Source organism: Yarrowia lipolytica, chromosome 1B (assembly GCF_001761485.1).
Source record: "Yarrowia lipolytica chromosome 1B, complete sequence".
Classification (NCBI taxonomy): domain Eukaryota; kingdom Fungi; phylum Ascomycota; class Dipodascomycetes; order Dipodascales; genus Yarrowia; species Yarrowia lipolytica.
In genome coordinates, this window is record NC_090771.1 from 2,287,202 (window position 1) to 2,305,834 (window position 18,633).

Genomic DNA, 18,633 nt, shown 5'->3' on the forward strand with positions numbered 1-18,633 from the left:
TAGCCGGGGATAATGTACAAGCCACTTTGGCTTTCGAGGAGCGATCAGACATGCTTGTACATGTACTTGTACTTGTACTGGTATGTGGGTATACTTGCCGAGGTTCCCTGGATGGATATCGTGAGAAGCCGAGATCAAGTATAGGAGGGCCCAGATGAAAGATCACTCTTGGTGTACACAACATCGAAGATCACGTCGTCTGTCACGATAACAGTTAAACGTATTGACACCCGTGCTCCACCTCCCTCAAGTATTTACCGGTAGGTAGACCTCCATCTCACATACTCCCGCACGCTTATACCTTGATAAGTGTCCGCTCATAAACTCATATGAGCCCGTCTCTGCCATGGCACGTGCGTGGTGTATCAGCATGGGAGATCCGTCTCCCAAATACGAGCTTGGCGGTCTTGTCTTTCTCTTGGCGCTCCCAAAACAGCAACCGCCGTTGGTTTGCTCAGCTCACCCTCTCATCTGAAGAACCATGCTCGTTCATCTGACGCCCTCCGGCATTCCAAAAGAGAGCCAAAACGGTAATCTCTTTCAGCCTTGAACCTGAACTTTGGGGTTGGAAGCAATACCCTCGATAAGTCGATAAGCGGAGGTCAAAATGACTATACAAAAGCAGATTCGTAATCTATACCGTCTGCAAAGCAAAATGGTACCATTTAAATTGCTAGTATGATTACTCAATGTCGCAGTAGAGACCATATCCCCATATCCCCATTTGTATGGGATGCAGGCCCAGAGGCAAAAAAAAAACAGATGCCGTACAAATCGCGCCAAATCCGAAAAAGTGAGTTACCCAAATAAACAAAAGGAAAGAGGAAAAAAGCACGCTGTTCACGTGATGGAGTAGATATATGTATCTTCCCCGCGTTGTGTGGCCCCTCAAACTTCAATCTCAGCATCCAGGTCTACATTTTGGACCCCCGCCATTTTACGCTACATTACACGACTTTTCTCACAGCTGCAACAGGCAAGTTTAACCGAGATACGCACTATTGAAGTATACAACCGGTAGGCTGCCATCCAAGCTGTTATTGACAACACCACCCCCTGTTAACACACTCATGATCTTCCCGATATCGGAGATTCCCGACAAGGTGACGCACAGTATTCTGGAGGGCGTGAGCGCGCTGCAAAACATGTCGCATACGGCGTTCTGGTCAACCGTTCTGGGCTTTTTGGTCGTGGCTCGAATCGCAGTGATTCTGGCAACGCCGAAAAGACGTGTTTTGGACATCAAGGGCAAGAAGGTGGTCATCAGTGGAGGCTCTCAGGGAGCCGGAGCGGCTCTGGCTGAGCTGTGTTATACAAAGGGAGCCAATGTGGTTATTGTGTCTCGAACAGTGTCCAAGCTGGAGGCTCAGGTCCAGAAGATTGTCACCAAGCATGAGCCCGTATTTGAGGGGCAGACGATCCGGTACATTTCCGCGGACCTGACCAAGGAGGAAGAGGCCATTCGGGTTTTTTCGGAAGAAACCATGCCTGCGCCTCCAGACGTCATTTTCTCGTGTGCTGGAGCTGCCGAAACGGGCTTCATTCTCGACTTCAAGGCCTCACAACTGGCCAGAGCCTTTTCCACAAACTACTTATCTGCGCTCTTCTTTGTGCATGCTGGAACCACCCGAATGGCGAAGGAGCCCATCAGTCCGAAGAACCCTCGGTACGTCGCCATTTTCTCGTCGGTGCTCGCATTCTACCCCCTGCTGGGCTACGGACAGTACTGCGCCTCCAAGGCTGCTGTTCGGTCGCTGATCGACTCGCTGCGAGTGGAGGCTCTACCGTTCAACATCCGTGTGGTCGGAGTATTCCCAGGCAACTTCCAGTCGGAGGGATTCGAGGAGGAGAACAAATCCAAACCCGAAATTACCCGACAGATCGAGGGACCTTCGCAGGCCATATCAGCTGAAGAATGTGCGAAAATTGTGTTTGCACAGATGGAAAAAGGTGGCCAGATGATCACCACCGACCTCATTGGCTGGATTCTGCAGTCCATTGCTCTCTCCTCGTCGCCTCGAAGTTTCTCACTGCTCCAGATTCCCCTGGCCATCTTCATGTGCATCTTTTCGCCTGTATGGAATGCCTTCGTCAACAGAGATGTGCGAAAATACTTCCACGCCAACACCGAGTATGTGACCCGGCACCAGCGAGGAGGCGTCGGCAGCGAGAACCCTACTCCCCAGTGAGCGGTATCCAGCCGTTGCTCTTTCTAAAATAAGTATTTCCTCATGAAATAAGTCTTCCCCACGTGGAATAGATATTTCCCCATGAAATAAGTAAGTCATTATCCCCAGTGTGTATCAAGAACAACACTCATTCGGTGTGGATAGTTCTCTCAAACACATAATACAACCCATCTAACAAGTTCCAGCAGGCTGAAGACTCGCGCATTCATAGCTAATCAAAGAAATGGAGGCGGTACGGATGAAGTTGAAATGGGAAAATAGTCAGAGATTCTATAGAGGTCTAATGCACGCTTCAAAATAGAAGGTGGATTGACCCAATTTAAGACCTTGGAGTTGGAAACAGCTGCTTCTCTCTTACGCCGGATGTATAGAATGTACCGCAGCTCACCCATGCTCTCGGACACGTATCGCTTGTAAGTAGTAAATTCTGCTTGTCTGGGAACTTCCAGACACCTATAGAGCAGTTTCGGTCTGAAAGAATGACTGTCTGTTCATCTTACTACCTGCGCTTTTAGCATTGTCTTCAACCATGGTGTAGCTCCAGCTCTTCTGTATGACATCTCAACCTGGTCTTTTAACGCATTCTCAAGCTACAGTTCCAAGAATATGTTTGTCTTCATCATTTTTGTGATGGTGTCTACAACCTGTCCAACACATGTACAACCCTTCTGACACACCTACACGTTCCGGCACGCCGACATACCTTCCACACGAACACTACTCCACTCGCTCCATATTGCAAATGCTCTATTACTTGTCCACACAATTGGTCTCCTTCTTCATCCGACTAATTGCCCAAATATATGATTTTGTTCTAGTCCAGAATGCTCGGTTGGGATCCCTTACTTCTGAATGTTGGAGTTGAACACAACATCATACACCTTGTTAACCCCCTTGATAATCTCCTCGTTCCACAGATCCTTGAAGGTCTCAGCTACGTCGTCTCGGGTGTCGTACTCGAGCTTTCGCGGGGGTGGAAGAACCTTCTTGCCTCGGTTGTCGAGAATGTCCTTGGAGTCATGGAGAACCACAGAGACTGCTGCCGAGTTTCGCTTGAACTCCAGAGCTGTGAGGTATGCCAAAGACGACGAAAAGAGGACACCTGTGTTAGTAAGCTGGTGTGTAATTCTGCGCTGACTAGTCCATTACTCACCTGAAAGAAATCCGATTATTCTGCCTCCCATTTTTGTGTTGTGTGTGTCGTTGTTTGCTGGTTGGCTGTGATCTCTTAGATGGATGATGGTTGCGCCAATAAACTTCGCGCTTTGGGAGGTAGAAAAAGAGAGTTGGCTTATGTAAGTATGCTTAGTAAACCGAAGTGACAAATTGGACAAGGTTTTTGCACTTTTCAGGACCGAACATTTCGAGAGAGATATTGTCCATCAACTTTTCAGCACGACATGGTCAAGTATATCAACAGGTGAGTGTGGAGAGATGCGTGAAAGGTGACGTCGGTTTTTGTCGAGTCACGTGGTTTGAGGAGAAACCCGGAAAGAGAAAATTGAACAACAGAGGCGTGGGAGAAAGGATGGACGGATCAGGTGTGGTTATGAGGGTGTGTGTGACTGGATGAGTGTGTGAAACAGACTAGAGGCTTCGTTTCTGTTATTCCAAGCAGAAATGACTACGAGTTGTGCCTTTTTGACCAAAAACACAAGATTTGTACTGTGGTGGAAGGGATCCATGATCGACATCAACCCCACACCTGAGGACGTTCCAAAGACGTCACAGAAGTAGGAAGTAATTCGGTGCTTGGTCAGCATGATGAAGGGTTCCTTCGTTTGGTTGTCTCATTTTCTCTGCTCTTCTCTGCGTTTTGAGAGAGTTTTGAAATCACCCGAGATGGGCGTCAAAGAGAACTCGGATTTCATGTTGTGAAATTGTTCAGTTGATAGGACGTGGTAACTTTCGGTTAAATGAGGATACTGTTCGATCGTGACCTACGGCCACTTAGTTCCATGCTAACCCAGAATCGTTGGAAAAGACGCAATCCGTCTCAACAAGATGATGACCTCGTTCATCGAGCACGAGTCCATTGTTACCACTAGAAAGCATGCCAAGCGAGTAGTTGAGCGATTCGACCAGATTGTTAACACCGCGAAGCGACAGGGCGTCACTCCCGACGCATACAGAGTTTATCAGAAGACTCTCAACGACCTGCCCAACAGCGTCAAGAAGATCCAGGAGATCCTGCTGCCCCGATACCAGTCTCGAAACGGAGGTTACGCCAGAATGCTCCGTCTGGAGCCCCGTCTGGGAGACAATGCGCCCCAGGCTGTCGTCGAGATGGTTGACGGAAACAAAGAGTACAAATTCTGGATGGCTGCTCGAGTGGTGGCTCGTCTGAGACAGCAGGGTCTGCCCGTGGACTCCAAGACCAAGGCCCAGGTCCAACAGGTGACTCAGGGCTCTCCCGAGCGAGCCGACAAGTTTGAGGAGGCCGTCAAGGAAATGACTGAGCGGTTCTACCCTGTTCCAGAGAAGATCCAGGGCTCCGGACCTCTGCCCAAGAAGGCTGGTTCCGGTGGCAAGGGATACAAGCATTGTCCTCCTCCCAAGATGCTTTAATGTACATACGTGGGATTTGAGCGGAGCGAAAATCCAAAAGGAGGCCTACTTGGTCTCAACAGAAATAGTTGATGAATTGTAAATATACGAACAAGTGACCGTTACCGAGTGAGTCAGAGAGAGTCAGCGACTGGGAGGTTAGGGCTAATTATGTCATACTGTATATCCAGCTGAGGAAGATTCTTGTGGTGGGGCTTGTAGAGTAATTCTCATTTGATCACAGACAACAGGCTGTTTTGTGGACCATTAGTATGTGAGTTGAGGAGTGTATCTCATATGTAATGTGAATGTGGAGAGTCAGTGGGTATCGTTAGAACTAACTAACAGTATGTACTGTACTTGTACATCACGATTCCCATTCATCTTTCTAGCATCGCTTCAATGTTGAAAATCATTGGGGATGTTCTCGTACGGGTGTACCGTACGAATATGAAATGTATTTCTCTGATTAACTAAGACGTAGAATTAGCGATTATCTAACTCAGCAGTTAAATATAGGGGGATATAATGGTGTGTCCTACGATACCTGTAACCCTTCTCTCCTTAGTGGAGTCAGACTAAGCACACTCAGTGGTGTCTGAGATGGTACAAAAATGTTGGAGAGTCATAAGGAGTTATTATGGGAACACTCTTGGTACCGGTGCTCTCTGCTTGTGTGAAATTAATGGAGCAGAGGTCTATGTTGCTACTGCACTGCCCTATACTTGCTCCATCAGCTTTATCGAAGCCCCTCCCTCAGATTATTGGAAGCTACTGTACATCTGGAGTAGCGCACGAGAGGCACTACTCTTCGGGTTTTAAGCTGCTGTAGAGCGGTAGTGTCGAGTACAGTACTCGTACAAGTACTCATCATATGACTGGACTCTGACCACCGATTATCAACCCCTGAATCATATTGCGAGCCCATTCTGTAAGAGTGCGGCCGTTGGAAGTGAACGCCACATTTCTCCGTGATAGTTTCTAGAGTTTCGGACCGGGGTTTCGTGTTCGCCGATGGGAAGGCATAGCCACTACTATGGCTATAGAATGGCGGATTATCGAGATTGGATCCCTCCTAAAGATGTCCACCAGGCCTAACTCGTACACAGTGTTGCCACCCACTCCTTCTTCCATAGCTCATCCCTTATATAACTATCTCCAGCCCTTGATCAGATCTAAACTCTGTATCTGAAGCCGTCCATCGTTCATCATCGTATTTGAAAAAGGGGTAAAATTAGGGATGCTCGCAAAGTTGTGGTGGGGCTTGGTTGGTGGAAGCAATGGCTCATTTCAAAGTCTCTACGCCTTCACATTTCAGATATATTGTCTCCAAAAGAGTTTCAAGAAAGATCTTGAACTGTAAGATCCAGACATGTACGGGTATGTACAGTACGAGCACATACAAGTTCCGTATAAACAGTAATTAGAATCAAAGGTAGGGGTAATTATGGGTTAGAGATATACAGTTACAACAAGTATTGGAATTGAGGTGGGAATCGAAAGCATAGCACAAGGAGCCTTCGGCCGTATGCCAGGCGCCCTGCCTTCGTTCGATAAACCGTTGACACTACAAGTGGTACTCGCACTGTTCCGTGTACTACGATAGCAGCCACCGTTTTCATCGTTAGGGGCTACAAAAAAAAAACACAGTGCATGAAACCTTATTTGGTCAGCCGACCTTATTCTTCTATTTTTGGAACATGGAATGATATAGGTTAAGGAGCCCAGCAGGAGGCGGTGTAAGTTGTGAATTCATGCTACGTAAGTTCTGGCTGATCTAGTTATCATTCTTCTGGTTTCTCCTCTCCTCTCCTCATCACATGACAGAGTTTAAGACGGCTTCGGACACAGCGAATCTTATTTTTCGACGGACATGGTGAAGGTCACAAAAATTGTACTCCAGAGAAACATCTTCAATAACAGTCATGGACCCACAACAACACGTTTGCGCTCTGCGCGAACTACCAGATGGCCTGGAGCTTCGTCTAGAGGATGGCGTGATTGCGCAAGACGATCTTCCGCGACTGAGAAAGGCATTGATTGGAAAAAAGCCTTCCAAGGATCAGGAGTGAGTATCGAGTGGAGGAGTGACAGACTACCCGTGTTTTGGACTCTGACTAACCCAGAAACACATTTAAACATTTATTCCCGCTGCTGTGTGACTCGGCAGTCAACTCAACAGGCGTGGGATCATACCGAACGTTGGCCACCGACTGTCTCAGTATATCGATCCAGCGAGCGACACAGAGTGTGGATAAGGGGGCGGATCTGGCAGAGATTGTGACAATAACCGAAATCAACCAGCTGTTCGAGTTTGTGTGCGACTTCTGGACAGACGCGAACCCGGCACTGGGAAACGCCCTCAAGGACATGTTTGGAAAGATCATTGCACTGGCCTACAAGGTGCTGCCAGCCCAAATGGTCACCGAAATGATTGGCGTGTGGGCAGTGCGGGTAATGAAGATGCCCAAGTCCATGCGAGTCGTTTACTTTGTGCTGGAGATTATCACCAAGAGCGTTGGAGGAAGCTTCATTCTGGCTCAGGATGAACATTTTGTGGAGGAGGCTCTCGGAGTCATGGGAAGTGTGGCGTTGGCCAATCCCGTTGGAAAAACTCTGTATGCCATCTTTTCGTCTATTCGAACTCAGATCAGGGAGGCTCATGTTTACGACAACTCAGGGGAAGGCTCTGAGATCACCAATTGGGTCGAGCTGTGGGCACCTCCGGTTCGAGAGCGAATGACCACAGATATGACACTTCAAAAACACATTCTGCTGTATTTCCTGCCGCAAATGTTCAAATTCCACCCCGACTGTTTCCCCGTCTTCATGCTGTCTACCTTTGGAGACCTCTCACGAGCTTTGACTCTGTCAGAGATTCAATTAGAGGCCCTGGTGGGCTGTCTGAAGATTGGCCAGGAGATTGGTCTCATCGAAGTAGGTTCCTCGGAGTTCCTGCAGGTCGACATGGTCCGAAACCTGCTCCAACATGAGTCCATGTCCCTACGAGCTGCAGCTTTGTCTCTGCTGCTAAACTCACCCAAGGGATCTGAGGCTGTGAAGCCGTACGTTTACGAAGTGCTCCGAAACGTGCTTCCTGACCTGTTTGCTGAGGGAGATGCAGAGTTCAGAAACAAGGTGTACTCCTACATGAGACAGTTCACCACAAGAGTCCGAGATTCCAGTTATGCGCTACAAAGAGATATTGGACGCATGGAATCGAAACTGGAGAAGCTCAAGGGTGAAGAGAAGGAAAAACTGCAGGCGAAAATGGAGGATTACGTGGTGCAAGTTGAGGCAGCACATACATATAGCCAATGGCTTGTGGACTTTATCACAGCACAACTCAATCCGTGTGCTCCTTACCAGACCTTCCACACTGCTCTTCGGCTAATACCCATGCTGATTCATTCGGGTCTGGATAAGAAACTAGACCAGCACATTATTCGAAAAAATTACTTGGAGTTTCCATTCCAAGTTGAGATCTTCACTCCTCTTCTTGTGGAGCGACTCATCGACGGTGTAACCTCTAATTACGAGGATCTGCGTCAGATGTGTGTGGTGCTGTTGAAGATGTCCCCCACAGAGTGTTTCCCTAACAATGAAATCACTGTGCTAGCTGACAGAGGCATGACGATGATGGCTGGTATCCGAGGGCGAGAGGGAGACTCGGGCGCACGACTGACGCAGTTTGTGTTCAATTTGTACGGACGAACTGGCCAACAGGCTCAAATTCAGTTCTTTGAGCGTCTTCTTACAAAGGTGGAGGAGTTTCTGGTCACTGCGGAGAGTAATCTGACTCTTGCAGTGAAGGAGTACCCTGTTCATGGATACTTTTCGGCTCTTCGGTTCATTCTGGAGGATGTTGTTGCTGAGGGATACAACGCTGAATGGCTTCCATGTGTGAACAGAGCTCTTAAGAACGTTCATTACACTTGGGATCTGACCAAGGCCATTCTGACAGACGACTCTCCCGAAGGCAACGTGCCTGAGGAGCTCAATGATGTGGAAGATATTGAGCTCAAGTACGGGCCTGCTTCTCAGCTAGTTCTGTCGTATGCCTGGAGAGCAGTCAAAGAGAGCACCGCCATGATGGGCTCTATTCTTGCTCTGGTGTCGGATATCAGCGACCAGACCATTCTCGAATGTGGAAATCTGTCCATTGAGCAGCTGGCTACCGTCAGACATCGAGGAGCATTCTCTTCTGTCTACCCTACCTTTGTCGCCTGTTGCAAGCGATGTGCCAAGACAGATACGCTCAAGGGCAAGCCTGAGGAGTGGCTCAACTATAACATTGACTTGATCGAGAAGATGGCTCAGAAGATCACCCGACGAAGTGGAGGTCTGCCTTACTTGATTGCCGGCGTGTTGTGTGCTGAGTCGGATGAAGATCGTCCTCTTCTTAAACACACCTTTGAGGAGCTGCTCCAGATTGCTAACAAGCCCCTGGATGCAGACGCTACGATTGCTCAGATTCCCCAGGTCCATGCACTGAACTGTATGCGAATTCTGTTCATTGAAAGTGACCTGTCCGAGGCTTCGGCTCATTACATTGACGAGGGTCTTCAATTGTCTATTGAGCGGTTCTCTTCACCCACTTGGGCCGTTCGAAACTGTGCTGTCATGCTGTACACTTCTCTTCAGAACCGTTTGTTCGGCACCAAACGAGTGGCTACTGTTGTTGAGGGCTCCAACCTGTCCAGAAATAACACAGGTACAGTCCCTGCACGTCTGTTCTTCACCCGGTACAAGAATATCCGAGAGATTCTGCTCCAGCATCTGCGAGACCATGTTGACTCTCTCGATGAAGACTCTACGGCTCTGGAAACTACGTACCCCGTTCTGTCACTCCTGTCTCGACTAGAAGGAACCAACGGATACGAAGGTCTGGACGAGTTCCGAACCCTCATTAAGGGCTGTCTGCGCTCCAAGGTGTGGAAGATTCGAGAAGTCGCTGCTCGAACCTATGCGTTTATGACAGCCGACGATCTGCTGTTTGACAGCGTTTCTTCTCTGGCCGAGACGCTGCCTGACACCTCTCAGAACTACACCCATGGCTGTCTTTTGGCCATTGATGCCACTCTTGCTCGAGCAACTATCAAGCTGCCACACAAGAAGCTTCCTCAGCAAGTTCTTCAGAAGCTCTATGCTCTGTTTACTCCTCTGTTGAAGCAAAACCCCTGCCCTGCTACCCAGATCGCTTACTTCCGAATTCTCAAGAATCTCTACCAGAAGGATTCCAAGGCCCCTTTCTCTGGCCGTCTGGTGCAGTTCTCTCTCACCCAGATTGAACAGAACTTCAACGGAAAGCTGGATGCTGCTGCTCGAGTTCTGAGACAAGAGTGTGTCTACGTTCTGCTCAAGTACTCGTCTGACTCCGGGCTGGGACCTGGTATCTTTGTGTCTTACGTGCGACAGCTGTTTTCTGACTCAACTTATGAAGTTGTTCAGACTACCATTGCTACTATCGAAGAGCGACTGGGCGAGTTTGACCAGGAAACAAAATGCTCTATTCTGGAGTCGCTCTGGGATCTCACCCGAGTGTCTCACTGTGATCTGGTTAAGGGCCCGGCTCTCAGACTACTGTCTACTCTGCTGAAGGACACCCCAAGCACTCTTTCAGATTCTCTCTGTCAGTCTCTGCTGTTCTCATACACCAATGAACACTCTACAGACATTAGTGAGAGTGCTCTTGGAGCTCTGGGGCCTTTCACTGCCCGAGTTAACGATGCTGCCAAGACACGAAAGTGGTTATCGTTGGTGAAGAAGTACGCAGATGAAACTGCTGCTTTCAGCTCTCGCCAGGCTGCGCTCAGATCGCTGTGCGCTTACCTGCGGGTCAAGTCCACCCAGAATGACACTTCCGATGAGACCATGCAGTCTTACATTCTCCTGTTGCTGTATCTCTCTGACGACGATACCAACTTGCGAGAGATGGCTGCCCATTTCACTTCCAAGGAGTTATGTGGTCTGCCATTTGCTTCTACCAACGTACGAGCTGAGAAGGCACTTTTGGAGAAGCTCAACAATGAGAACCGGGTTGAGTTTACACCTCATCTGACTTCTCTGTTGGAGGGCTACACATCTCTGCCGTCTCAGATCGATGCTGCCCTTGCAGATGACTCGTTCCTGTTCTCTACCGAGCGTCAGAATGTGTACAGGAACGAGCCAGTTCTTCTTTCCACCGTCCAGGGCGTTCTGGCTGAGGGGCCTGCACCTGAAGGTAGCAGTTTGGAGGGGTGGCTTAAACCTGGACTTGAGCATTGGAAGGCTAAGAAGGAGGAGCTGGAGAAGCGACCGGAGCTGAAGACCGAGTACAACTTCTTCTTGGTCAAGGCCAGAACCGATCTGGCAGAAGAGCTGAGTGTTAAGTGGGGTGTGGAGAAAATGGAGGTCTAATGTATATATAGGAGAATACCTGTGGACGGGGTCCAGGTGGTCACCAATCATTCCTTAGAGGATTAATGTCCATAATAAATTTTTGAATAGACTACTATCTTACACTTATGTAGATACTGTATCTTGTAGATGAGTGTGAACAGACAACCCCGATACATGAAAGACTCTTGATGAGCACAGCTGCAGTTCTCTTCATCTGCGAATACGAGCACATTTATAAATACAAAGGCTGCTACTTGTTCAAGTACTTTCAGTTCCTGTTTTCCTCAAACGAAGATGAGTGTCGTCGGTTATGCATTCTTATCAATGCACATATACAGTTCAAGTACTTCTATAGATGTCAGGGTTCCAGTTTCGAAATTGGTGTTCTGAAATTTGATCAGAAGGCATCAAAATAGATATTACTTGTATAATGGATGCTGGAAATGTTCTATTTTTGATAAAAATAAAATCCCTATCTCAGAACCACTGAGAGCCAGTTTTGGTTAGGAGATTACGTAACAATACATGTGGCATCAGCTTATTCCTGTGTACCTGTACATGCAAGGAAAGACAAATGACTGAGTATTTCTCGATTACAGCACTCGTATGTCCTTTGCGTTCCAGGTCCACACATCCGGTCGCTGCTCTTTGATTTGACGCCAATGCCTGGCAAGACGAAGACTCCAACGGAGGTGTTTACGGTTTCTGCTGCATGGATCCAGTACAACTAAGGTTACAACCTAAATGGCCTTGTACTGAAGGAGTAGGAGAGGTTCAGAGCAAATGGCGGAATAGTTTGATCAAGCAGAGAGCATTGGGGGTCTTAAATGGGACGTAGTAAAAACACATTCTCAAGTACTCGGTTTTATGCAACAACTTGAAGTTTGATGTGCTGTCTTCCCTCTTTTCTCTGCGTTTTAAGACTCTCTCCAGTTCAGTCTGGTCTCAGAGCAGGTTTGAGAAGTTGGTTTCGCAGACCCGGAAAGACCTTCTAGCTTTAGTTGCAACGTGACCTTGTCTCATAATTGTAACGTGTTTTCTTTGTGTCCCCATATGTTCGAGGGGTCACTTTGCAGTGATGAGTTATCTGATAAGTTTTTAGACAACATGATCTGGACTAAGTAGAGACCTATATTGACGGTATTTGGAGATAAGTTCCGATAGTAGTTGGTAATATCTTAGATAACACTCACGGGTAATCATACTTGTACTCTTAGAGGTCTACTTGTACATCCCGTACATAGCGGTACTTGTACTGACACATCCACGGCACTTCCATTAACGTTACACCAAGAACAGCATGCTGCTGGGGGAGACAATAAAATGGAGAGATGTTTGAAAGCTATACGGATAATCTTGCTTTGGGGACGTTGAACAAATCAAAGTATCGAAGAACGGAGTCCGAAGCTGCATAGTCGCGAACTCCCCGTCTCTTCGGGAATCCTTGTAAAAAAGAGTCAGAAACCCACTTTATGTCAAACATTTTCAACCCTTACAAGAGAGAGAGAGAGACAGGCAGGAGCGCCAGGGCTAAAGTGAGGGTAAATTTGACAGCAGTACTTGTAACACGTAATTTTGACATCCGTCAAGTTGAAAAAATTTCTAACAATCACTTCAAGTGAACAGTGGCTTTATCAGTCCTTGTCCCCGTCCTTGTCCCGCAGCTTCGAACTGATTGTGCGGGGTCCCACGAGGGTTGATAGGCGCTTGAAAGGGGAAAAAACGGCACAAAACTTTTGTTTATGGCTACCTGGAGCTGGTTATCATTCTTCATGACGTCATTGGTCTTGTCGAACAATGGTACCCCCGTTCGACTTGGTTTTAGAGTTAGAGGTTAACCTCCATTAAGTGATATTTAACCTTGACTTGAAAGCAAAATGAAGAGAGAAAAAAAGTCCTAAAGAGAGAGAAAGGGCGCCATAAAGCAGTTAGAGGGCCAAAAGAGAGCGGCATAAAACTATTGGTTCGGTTCTTGGTCGGCGCAGAAAAAAGGGGGCTTTCCGTGGCTCTCAAAACGTCCCTTGTCTAACCGAGGAGGTGGGGTCTCTTAGCGATGAGCATGCAGGATTCACATGCGATATCGGATAAGTTCGACAGGCACTTTATTTGAAGTGAGTCATATACGAGAACTTGTAGGTGGCAGGTACGTGTTGTAGAAACATCCATCTACTTGTACAAGTACTTGTGCTCTAGTGTCAAACTATTAGGTCCCCATCTGGGTCTCGGTTAGTTTGATCCCATACCACTGCACCAACTGGCTTGTGCAATGTGCTCCCTCTGAAGAACAACCAACCAGTGTGTGAATAATAAAGTCTCTCTTTCAAAGCTTCCTGCTTACCGCGGGTTGTTTCGCTGGTTACAATTAGCTACCTCAAAGTTCTGTATCCATGTGCGCTACACCTCGTCCTGAGAGCTTATGGTAGCGCACGGCTCAAACACTCAAAATGTAGCTTAACACTACAACTTGTAATGATCTAAATGATAGAAAAATAGTCCAAGTAGATTCAAGACTCAAGTCCCTAACCAACTATAAAACTCGGTACCAACCACCACAACCACAACATATGTACCCCTCATTTATCCCAATCGGTCAACCGCGGCGCACGGAATGACGAAAAAGGAGGCTTGCATTCGCATCATTCTCGCTTGTGCCTTTCCATCTCCGATGTGCTCTAATCTTCGTGTGTAAACTGTAAGTCCTGGTCTTCCAAACATTAGTTTTATGGGGTCGAAAATTGGAGCTATTTTGCCGGAGAAAGCCCATGTCGTAACGGAACGTTCTTTCGAGCCGACTGCTTTTTTCTGATCTCAGATCGGTCAACTATCCATTGCGTTGGCTCTCCGACATTTCATTTCCCCTGTTTCCTGCACTTCGCTTGTGGGAGCTGTTTCGGGAGCAACTGCGAGTAACAGAAAGAAGGAAATAAACCCCCCCAATAAAGTTCTAATAGAGTTGACAGGAGCATCGTAGGTGCGAGAGAGTAGGCAAAAGACTCCACAAATGAGACGCGGCACGCGTGTCGGTCACGTGATCAAAACCCTCTCTGGATCTTGTCATTTCCCTTTGAGAGCATTTTAAAACAACACCTCTCAAATATATTGATTACTCCTTCTCATCAACTTCACATCCTGACCTGTAGCGTGATGTCATGCACGAAAGTACGGGGTTTTGGGTTTTCTTTCCAAGCTCACACATACAACCTCCCAACTCTAAATTGTGAGCAAGACACAGCTTGAGAGTTGTGTAGAAGAGAGACAGGAACTAAAAAAGATAGCTAAAAAAAGCGCGTCTGAAGTTATATAAACCCCGAGGTCCTCCCCCAGTTTGTGAATTTTCCCTCTTTTAATACATAAAACAATACAATGATTGACCACGATAAGATCCCCGGAACAATCAACCTGGTTGACACCACCGACTCTGAGGTGGTTCTCCACCCTGTTCCCTCCGCCCATCCGGATGACCCACTCAACTGGTCGTACCGTCGAAAGTTGTTGTCCATGTTTTGCATGTTCATTTTCACCCTTGGTGTTTCCATTCCTTCGGCTTCCATCTACTCAGTGCTCATTCCCATCTCTGAAAACACAGGCTTGTCTCTGGACACTCTCAACCAAGGCACAGGTTACATGTACCTGACGTTTGGTCTGGGATGTATCATTTTCCAGCCTCTGTCTCAGCAGTTTGGCAAGCGGCCAATCTTCCTCATCTCCATGCTTGGTACATGTCTGATCCAGCTCTGGGGTCCTCATGCTAAGAACTCTGGCCAGTGGATTGGCTCTAAGCTGCTGCAGGGTTTCTTCGGAGCTCCCGTTGAGTCGCTTTGCGAAGTGCTTGTGTCTGACGTGTGGTTTGAGCACGAGCGAGGACGATGGATCGGTCTGTATGGATTTGGACTCATGTTTGCATCTAACATAGCACCTGTCTTGGCAGGTCTGATTTCCCAGGGCCAGGACTGGACTTGGGTTCTGTACTGGGGCACAATCTTCAACGCTGTTTGCTTCGTATTTCTGTTTCTCTTCTTCGAGGAGACCAACTTTGTGCGACACCCAGCGCTGAAGAAGGTGGACAGTATCACCTCTGATGACGGAGCCGTCACCCTCAACGAGAAGAACACTGCCAAATCTGTCTCTGTAACTACTGATGTCGAATTGGCCACCACAGACGTCATGAAAAAGAAGACCTTTATCCAGAAACTCGCTCTGTTCGATCAGCCTCGTCCCATCATGATTTGGGAAATGATGAAGAGACCGTTCATTATCTTTTTCCGGTTCCCCGTCATTGTCTTCTCTGGTTTCCTCTGCGGTCTTGGACTCGTCTGGTTTAACTTGGTCAATGGAACCGTCTCTGCTGTTCTCTCTGCCGATCCCTACAACTTCACTCCTGACAAGGTCGGTCTGTGCTACATTTCGTCTTGTGTGATTGTCTTTATCTCATCCATCTACGGAGGTTATGCTTCGGACAAGCTGCGAATTGTGTTGGCTAAACGAAACGGGGGCATCTCTGAGCCCGAGCACCGTTTGTGGGTTCTCATTGCGTACCTCATCCTCTGTCCTTCCATGTTGATTCTGTGGGGCATGGGAGCTGCTGACAAGATTCACTGGTTCCCTATCATTCTCGGAATGGGATTCGTCCAAGGAATGTCTGCCCTCACCTCCATCTGTTCTGTCAACTACGCCGTCGACTCCTACCGAGAGATTGCCTCCGACTCTATGGTCACCGTCATTCTCATCCGAAACTGTATGTCTTTCGGTATCGGTTACGGAGTGACCCCCTGGTTCCAGAACGAGGGTCTCAAGCGATGTTTCGGAGAGGCCGCTGCTGTGTCTTTCGTGTGTATCTCCACCTTCTTCATCTTCATCAAATGGGGTAAGAGCATGCGTAAGAATGGCAAGCACGTCTACTGGAATTTTGTGCAGCAGTCCATTGACAACGGAATGTCCATCTAAGCACGCCTGACACGCACCCATACACACAAAAACGCAAAAAAACAAACATTACTCATACAGTTTTTCTCTCATAACGTGGACGACACACAACGTCATTTGTCATTCACGTTAACTAACCCAGAACTAACCCAGCGCTAACCCAGATTGGTAACGCATTTATTACACCTTTCAGTGTGGGATATAGTCGAGGAGTCGTATACAAATAGTCTAATAGAAAGCATTCATAATTATCTACTTTAAGGTAAATACTGAACCAAGTATGGAGTACTGTATGTACTGTATCTCTACATTTTGAATACAATCCAATCCACCACCCAGATTGGTGACTCCCTAACTACTTGCAATAACTTATATACTCCTTACCCTCTAAACAGTATCAATCTTGTTCAGCAAGATTCTCATCTCCTTCCAATCATTAGCCGTGTTCTTTTGCAGCAACTCGTTACCAAGATCGAACACGGTAATCATGCCATCAAAACCCCCAACGGCCGCAGACTTGCCAGACTTGTCCCAGGCAAGCTTATTAAGAGGATGCAAAAGATTGTCCGCAGCAGTCTTCGCCTGAGGCTTCACACGAGCAACAGGAACGTCGATATCAACGAGCAGATCGTACACCTCCAAGTGCCCAGATCCATCCACAGCTCCAAAGAGCGATGGGCACGAGGGGTTCCACTTCGCCGAATACACCGTATCGTCCCGGTAAATGGTATGCAGAAGAGGGTTGGAGGTGTTTGTGTCAGCTGGAGCTGTGGCGGACACGGTGCTAGTTCGCCACAGCTTGATCTTCCAATCGAAACCCGACGTGAGAAGATAGTCTCCCAAGTCCACGCTATGCTTAGAAGGATGCAGGTCGAGACACGTAACAGGAGCCAAATGAGCTGCGGCATACTGAGCCGAGTTGCGTGCGTCAATACCAGCACTCGTACCGGCCTTGTCGTACCGGTTGCAATGGTACATGGAACCCTCTTCGGTGCCGAACAGAAAGTACGAGGTGTCTTGGGCAGGCGTCACGAGAGCAGTGGGCGAAATGGTGAGATTTCGAGCTGCCTCAGAAGACGGCTGTAGCAAAATCTTCTCCTGTGGTTTGGCGAGAATGTCGGGGGACCACGTGCAGATGGTTCCATCGGTCGAAGCAGACACCAACGAAGATGCATTTTGGGTACCGTAGAGGTCCAATGCCAACACAGGGTGTGAATGGGCACTTCCGGAAAGTGGAGAGGCCAAAATAGCCTGTGAACTGGACGCCCTCATGTCCCACACCATGATCTGGCCGTTATAGAGGCCTCCAAACACAAGTGTGGGGTGGAAGGGAGAGCACAGCACCGAAGTCACGTCCGAGTCTGCCACAAACGTGTACTCGGGCTTAGCAGGCATGTGCATATTCCAAACCTTCACACAGCCTTTAGCCTCCGCAATGGAGTCGCGTTTCTCCGTGTACGATGCCACCAGCAGCTCGGGGAAGGAGTGCGACCAAGCAAGATCAAGCACGGCTCGTCCGTCTGTGTCTGAATGGGAAAACTGGAGAGACTGCGACACGAGCGCCTCTTCATCATGGGTTGTAGTGAGTCCCTGAGAACCATAATCTGTGAGAACATCAAATTTTTGAGGTTTGAGCGACCGTTCCACCACCTTGAGCGATTGTTGCACAAACGGAAGCAGGTCTTCGGAAGCCGCAGCAGAAGGCTCTGCGAACACAATACTAACGTTGTCATCTGGAGGCGGAATTGAAACCTGGGCCGGGTAACTAGAAATGCTGGGCTCCTCATCCTGTGTCCCAGAGTCTGGTCTGGACGCGTCTGCTGCTGTTTCGTCGCTGTCGAGATCAATATCGTCATCAATGGGGTCGGTCTGGACCCCCTTTGAGTAGCAGAGTGGCGGTGATGTTGTCCGAGTTGTAATCGCAGCGGCTGTAGAAGTTGAAGCTGACGCTGATGCTGTGTTGGAAGTGGCTGATGTATCAGGACCCTGAACCACAGGAACTTGATCAAAGGCATCAGCAATGACTATGGAAAAAGATCCTGGGGTGTCGTCAATTCGAGTAGTCACCAATGAGTCTACCAGCTGGTCGATATCCTCTTTAGAGGGTGCTGCTCTTTGTGCCTGTGTTAGTAGGTTCCCCCTGGCTGTGTTTGTGTGTTTGTTGAGACTCACCTCCTGCTGTTGAAGAGCTTCTCTGGCCTTTCGCATCTCTGCGATTCTGGCCCTTTTGGCCTCGATCTCGCTGCGTCTGCTCGAGCTCATTTCCAGGCTATTTGTGAGCGTTTGCAAGCACTAGTGTGTGTGATGTTAGCTGTTCGTGTTCGTGTTCGTGTAGCGGTGTGCAGTGAATAAAGGGTGCAGTTGTGATGCACTGCAACAGTCAAGTGGATTTAGAATATCTAGTGAGGATGTCTTAACAAAATAGACGTTGGGGTGGCACGGGTTTGTGAGGCTACGTAGGAGAATTGGGAATATAAATTACAACTGAAGAAACGAAACAGCGTTCACGTCACATCATCAACGAGAAGTATTTCGGAAAAATCTTTTTGGGGAGATCCAGAATAACAGCGTAGCAGAGCTACCTTAGTTTAGA

The 18,633-nt window shown here is 48.0% G+C and overlaps 6 protein-coding genes across 6 annotated transcripts; 4 read left to right on the plus strand and 2 right to left on the minus strand.

Annotated features, from left to right (window-relative positions):
• Nucleotides 1-1,070: 1,070 nt before the first annotated feature.
• Nucleotides 1,071-2,189, plus strand: YALI1_B22883g (uncharacterized protein; the record flags this gene model as incomplete). Its single annotated transcript, XM_501026.3, has 1 exon — nucleotides 1,071-2,189. The coding sequence occupies one exon, from the start codon at nucleotides 1,071-1,073 to the stop codon at nucleotides 2,187-2,189; it is 1,119 nt and encodes a 372-aa protein (XP_501026.1).
• An 842-nt stretch (nucleotides 2,190-3,031) lies between these two features.
• YALI1_B22905g (uncharacterized protein) lies at nucleotides 3,032-3,373 on the minus strand (the record flags this gene model as incomplete). Its single annotated transcript, XM_501027.3, has 2 exons — nucleotides 3,032-3,291; nucleotides 3,343-3,373. The coding sequence occupies 2 exons, from the start codon at nucleotides 3,371-3,373 to the stop codon at nucleotides 3,032-3,034; spliced, it is 291 nt and encodes a 96-aa protein (XP_501027.1).
• Nucleotides 3,374-3,589: 216 nt separating this feature from the next.
• YALI1_B22908g (mitochondrial 54S ribosomal protein bL17m) lies at nucleotides 3,590-4,757 on the plus strand (the record flags this gene model as incomplete). Its single annotated transcript, XM_501028.3, has 2 exons — nucleotides 3,590-3,609; nucleotides 4,160-4,757. 2 exons carry the CDS (start codon nucleotides 3,590-3,592, stop codon nucleotides 4,755-4,757), a joined length of 618 nt encoding a protein of 205 aa, XP_501028.1.
• Nucleotides 4,758-6,661: 1,904 nt separating this feature from the next.
• Nucleotides 6,662-11,135, plus strand: YALI1_B22938g (uncharacterized protein; the record flags this gene model as incomplete). The annotated part of the gene is made up of 2 exons (XM_501029.1): nucleotides 6,662-6,804; nucleotides 6,863-11,135. The coding sequence occupies 2 exons, from the start codon at nucleotides 6,662-6,664 to the stop codon at nucleotides 11,133-11,135; spliced, it is 4,416 nt and encodes a 1,471-aa protein (XP_501029.1).
• Nucleotides 11,136-14,480: 3,345 nt separating this feature from the next.
• YALI1_B23017g (uncharacterized protein) lies at nucleotides 14,481-16,061 on the plus strand (the record flags this gene model as incomplete). Its single annotated transcript, XM_501030.3, has 1 exon — nucleotides 14,481-16,061. One exon carries the CDS (start codon nucleotides 14,481-14,483, stop codon nucleotides 16,059-16,061), a length of 1,581 nt encoding a protein of 526 aa, XP_501030.3.
• Nucleotides 16,062-16,427: 366 nt separating this feature from the next.
• Nucleotides 16,428-18,302, minus strand: YALI1_B23055g (uncharacterized protein; the record flags this gene model as incomplete). Its single annotated transcript, XM_068282107.1, has 1 exon — nucleotides 16,428-18,302. One exon carries the CDS (start codon nucleotides 18,300-18,302, stop codon nucleotides 16,428-16,430), a length of 1,875 nt encoding a protein of 624 aa, XP_068138208.1.
• Between the last annotated feature and the right edge of the window lie 331 nt (nucleotides 18,303-18,633).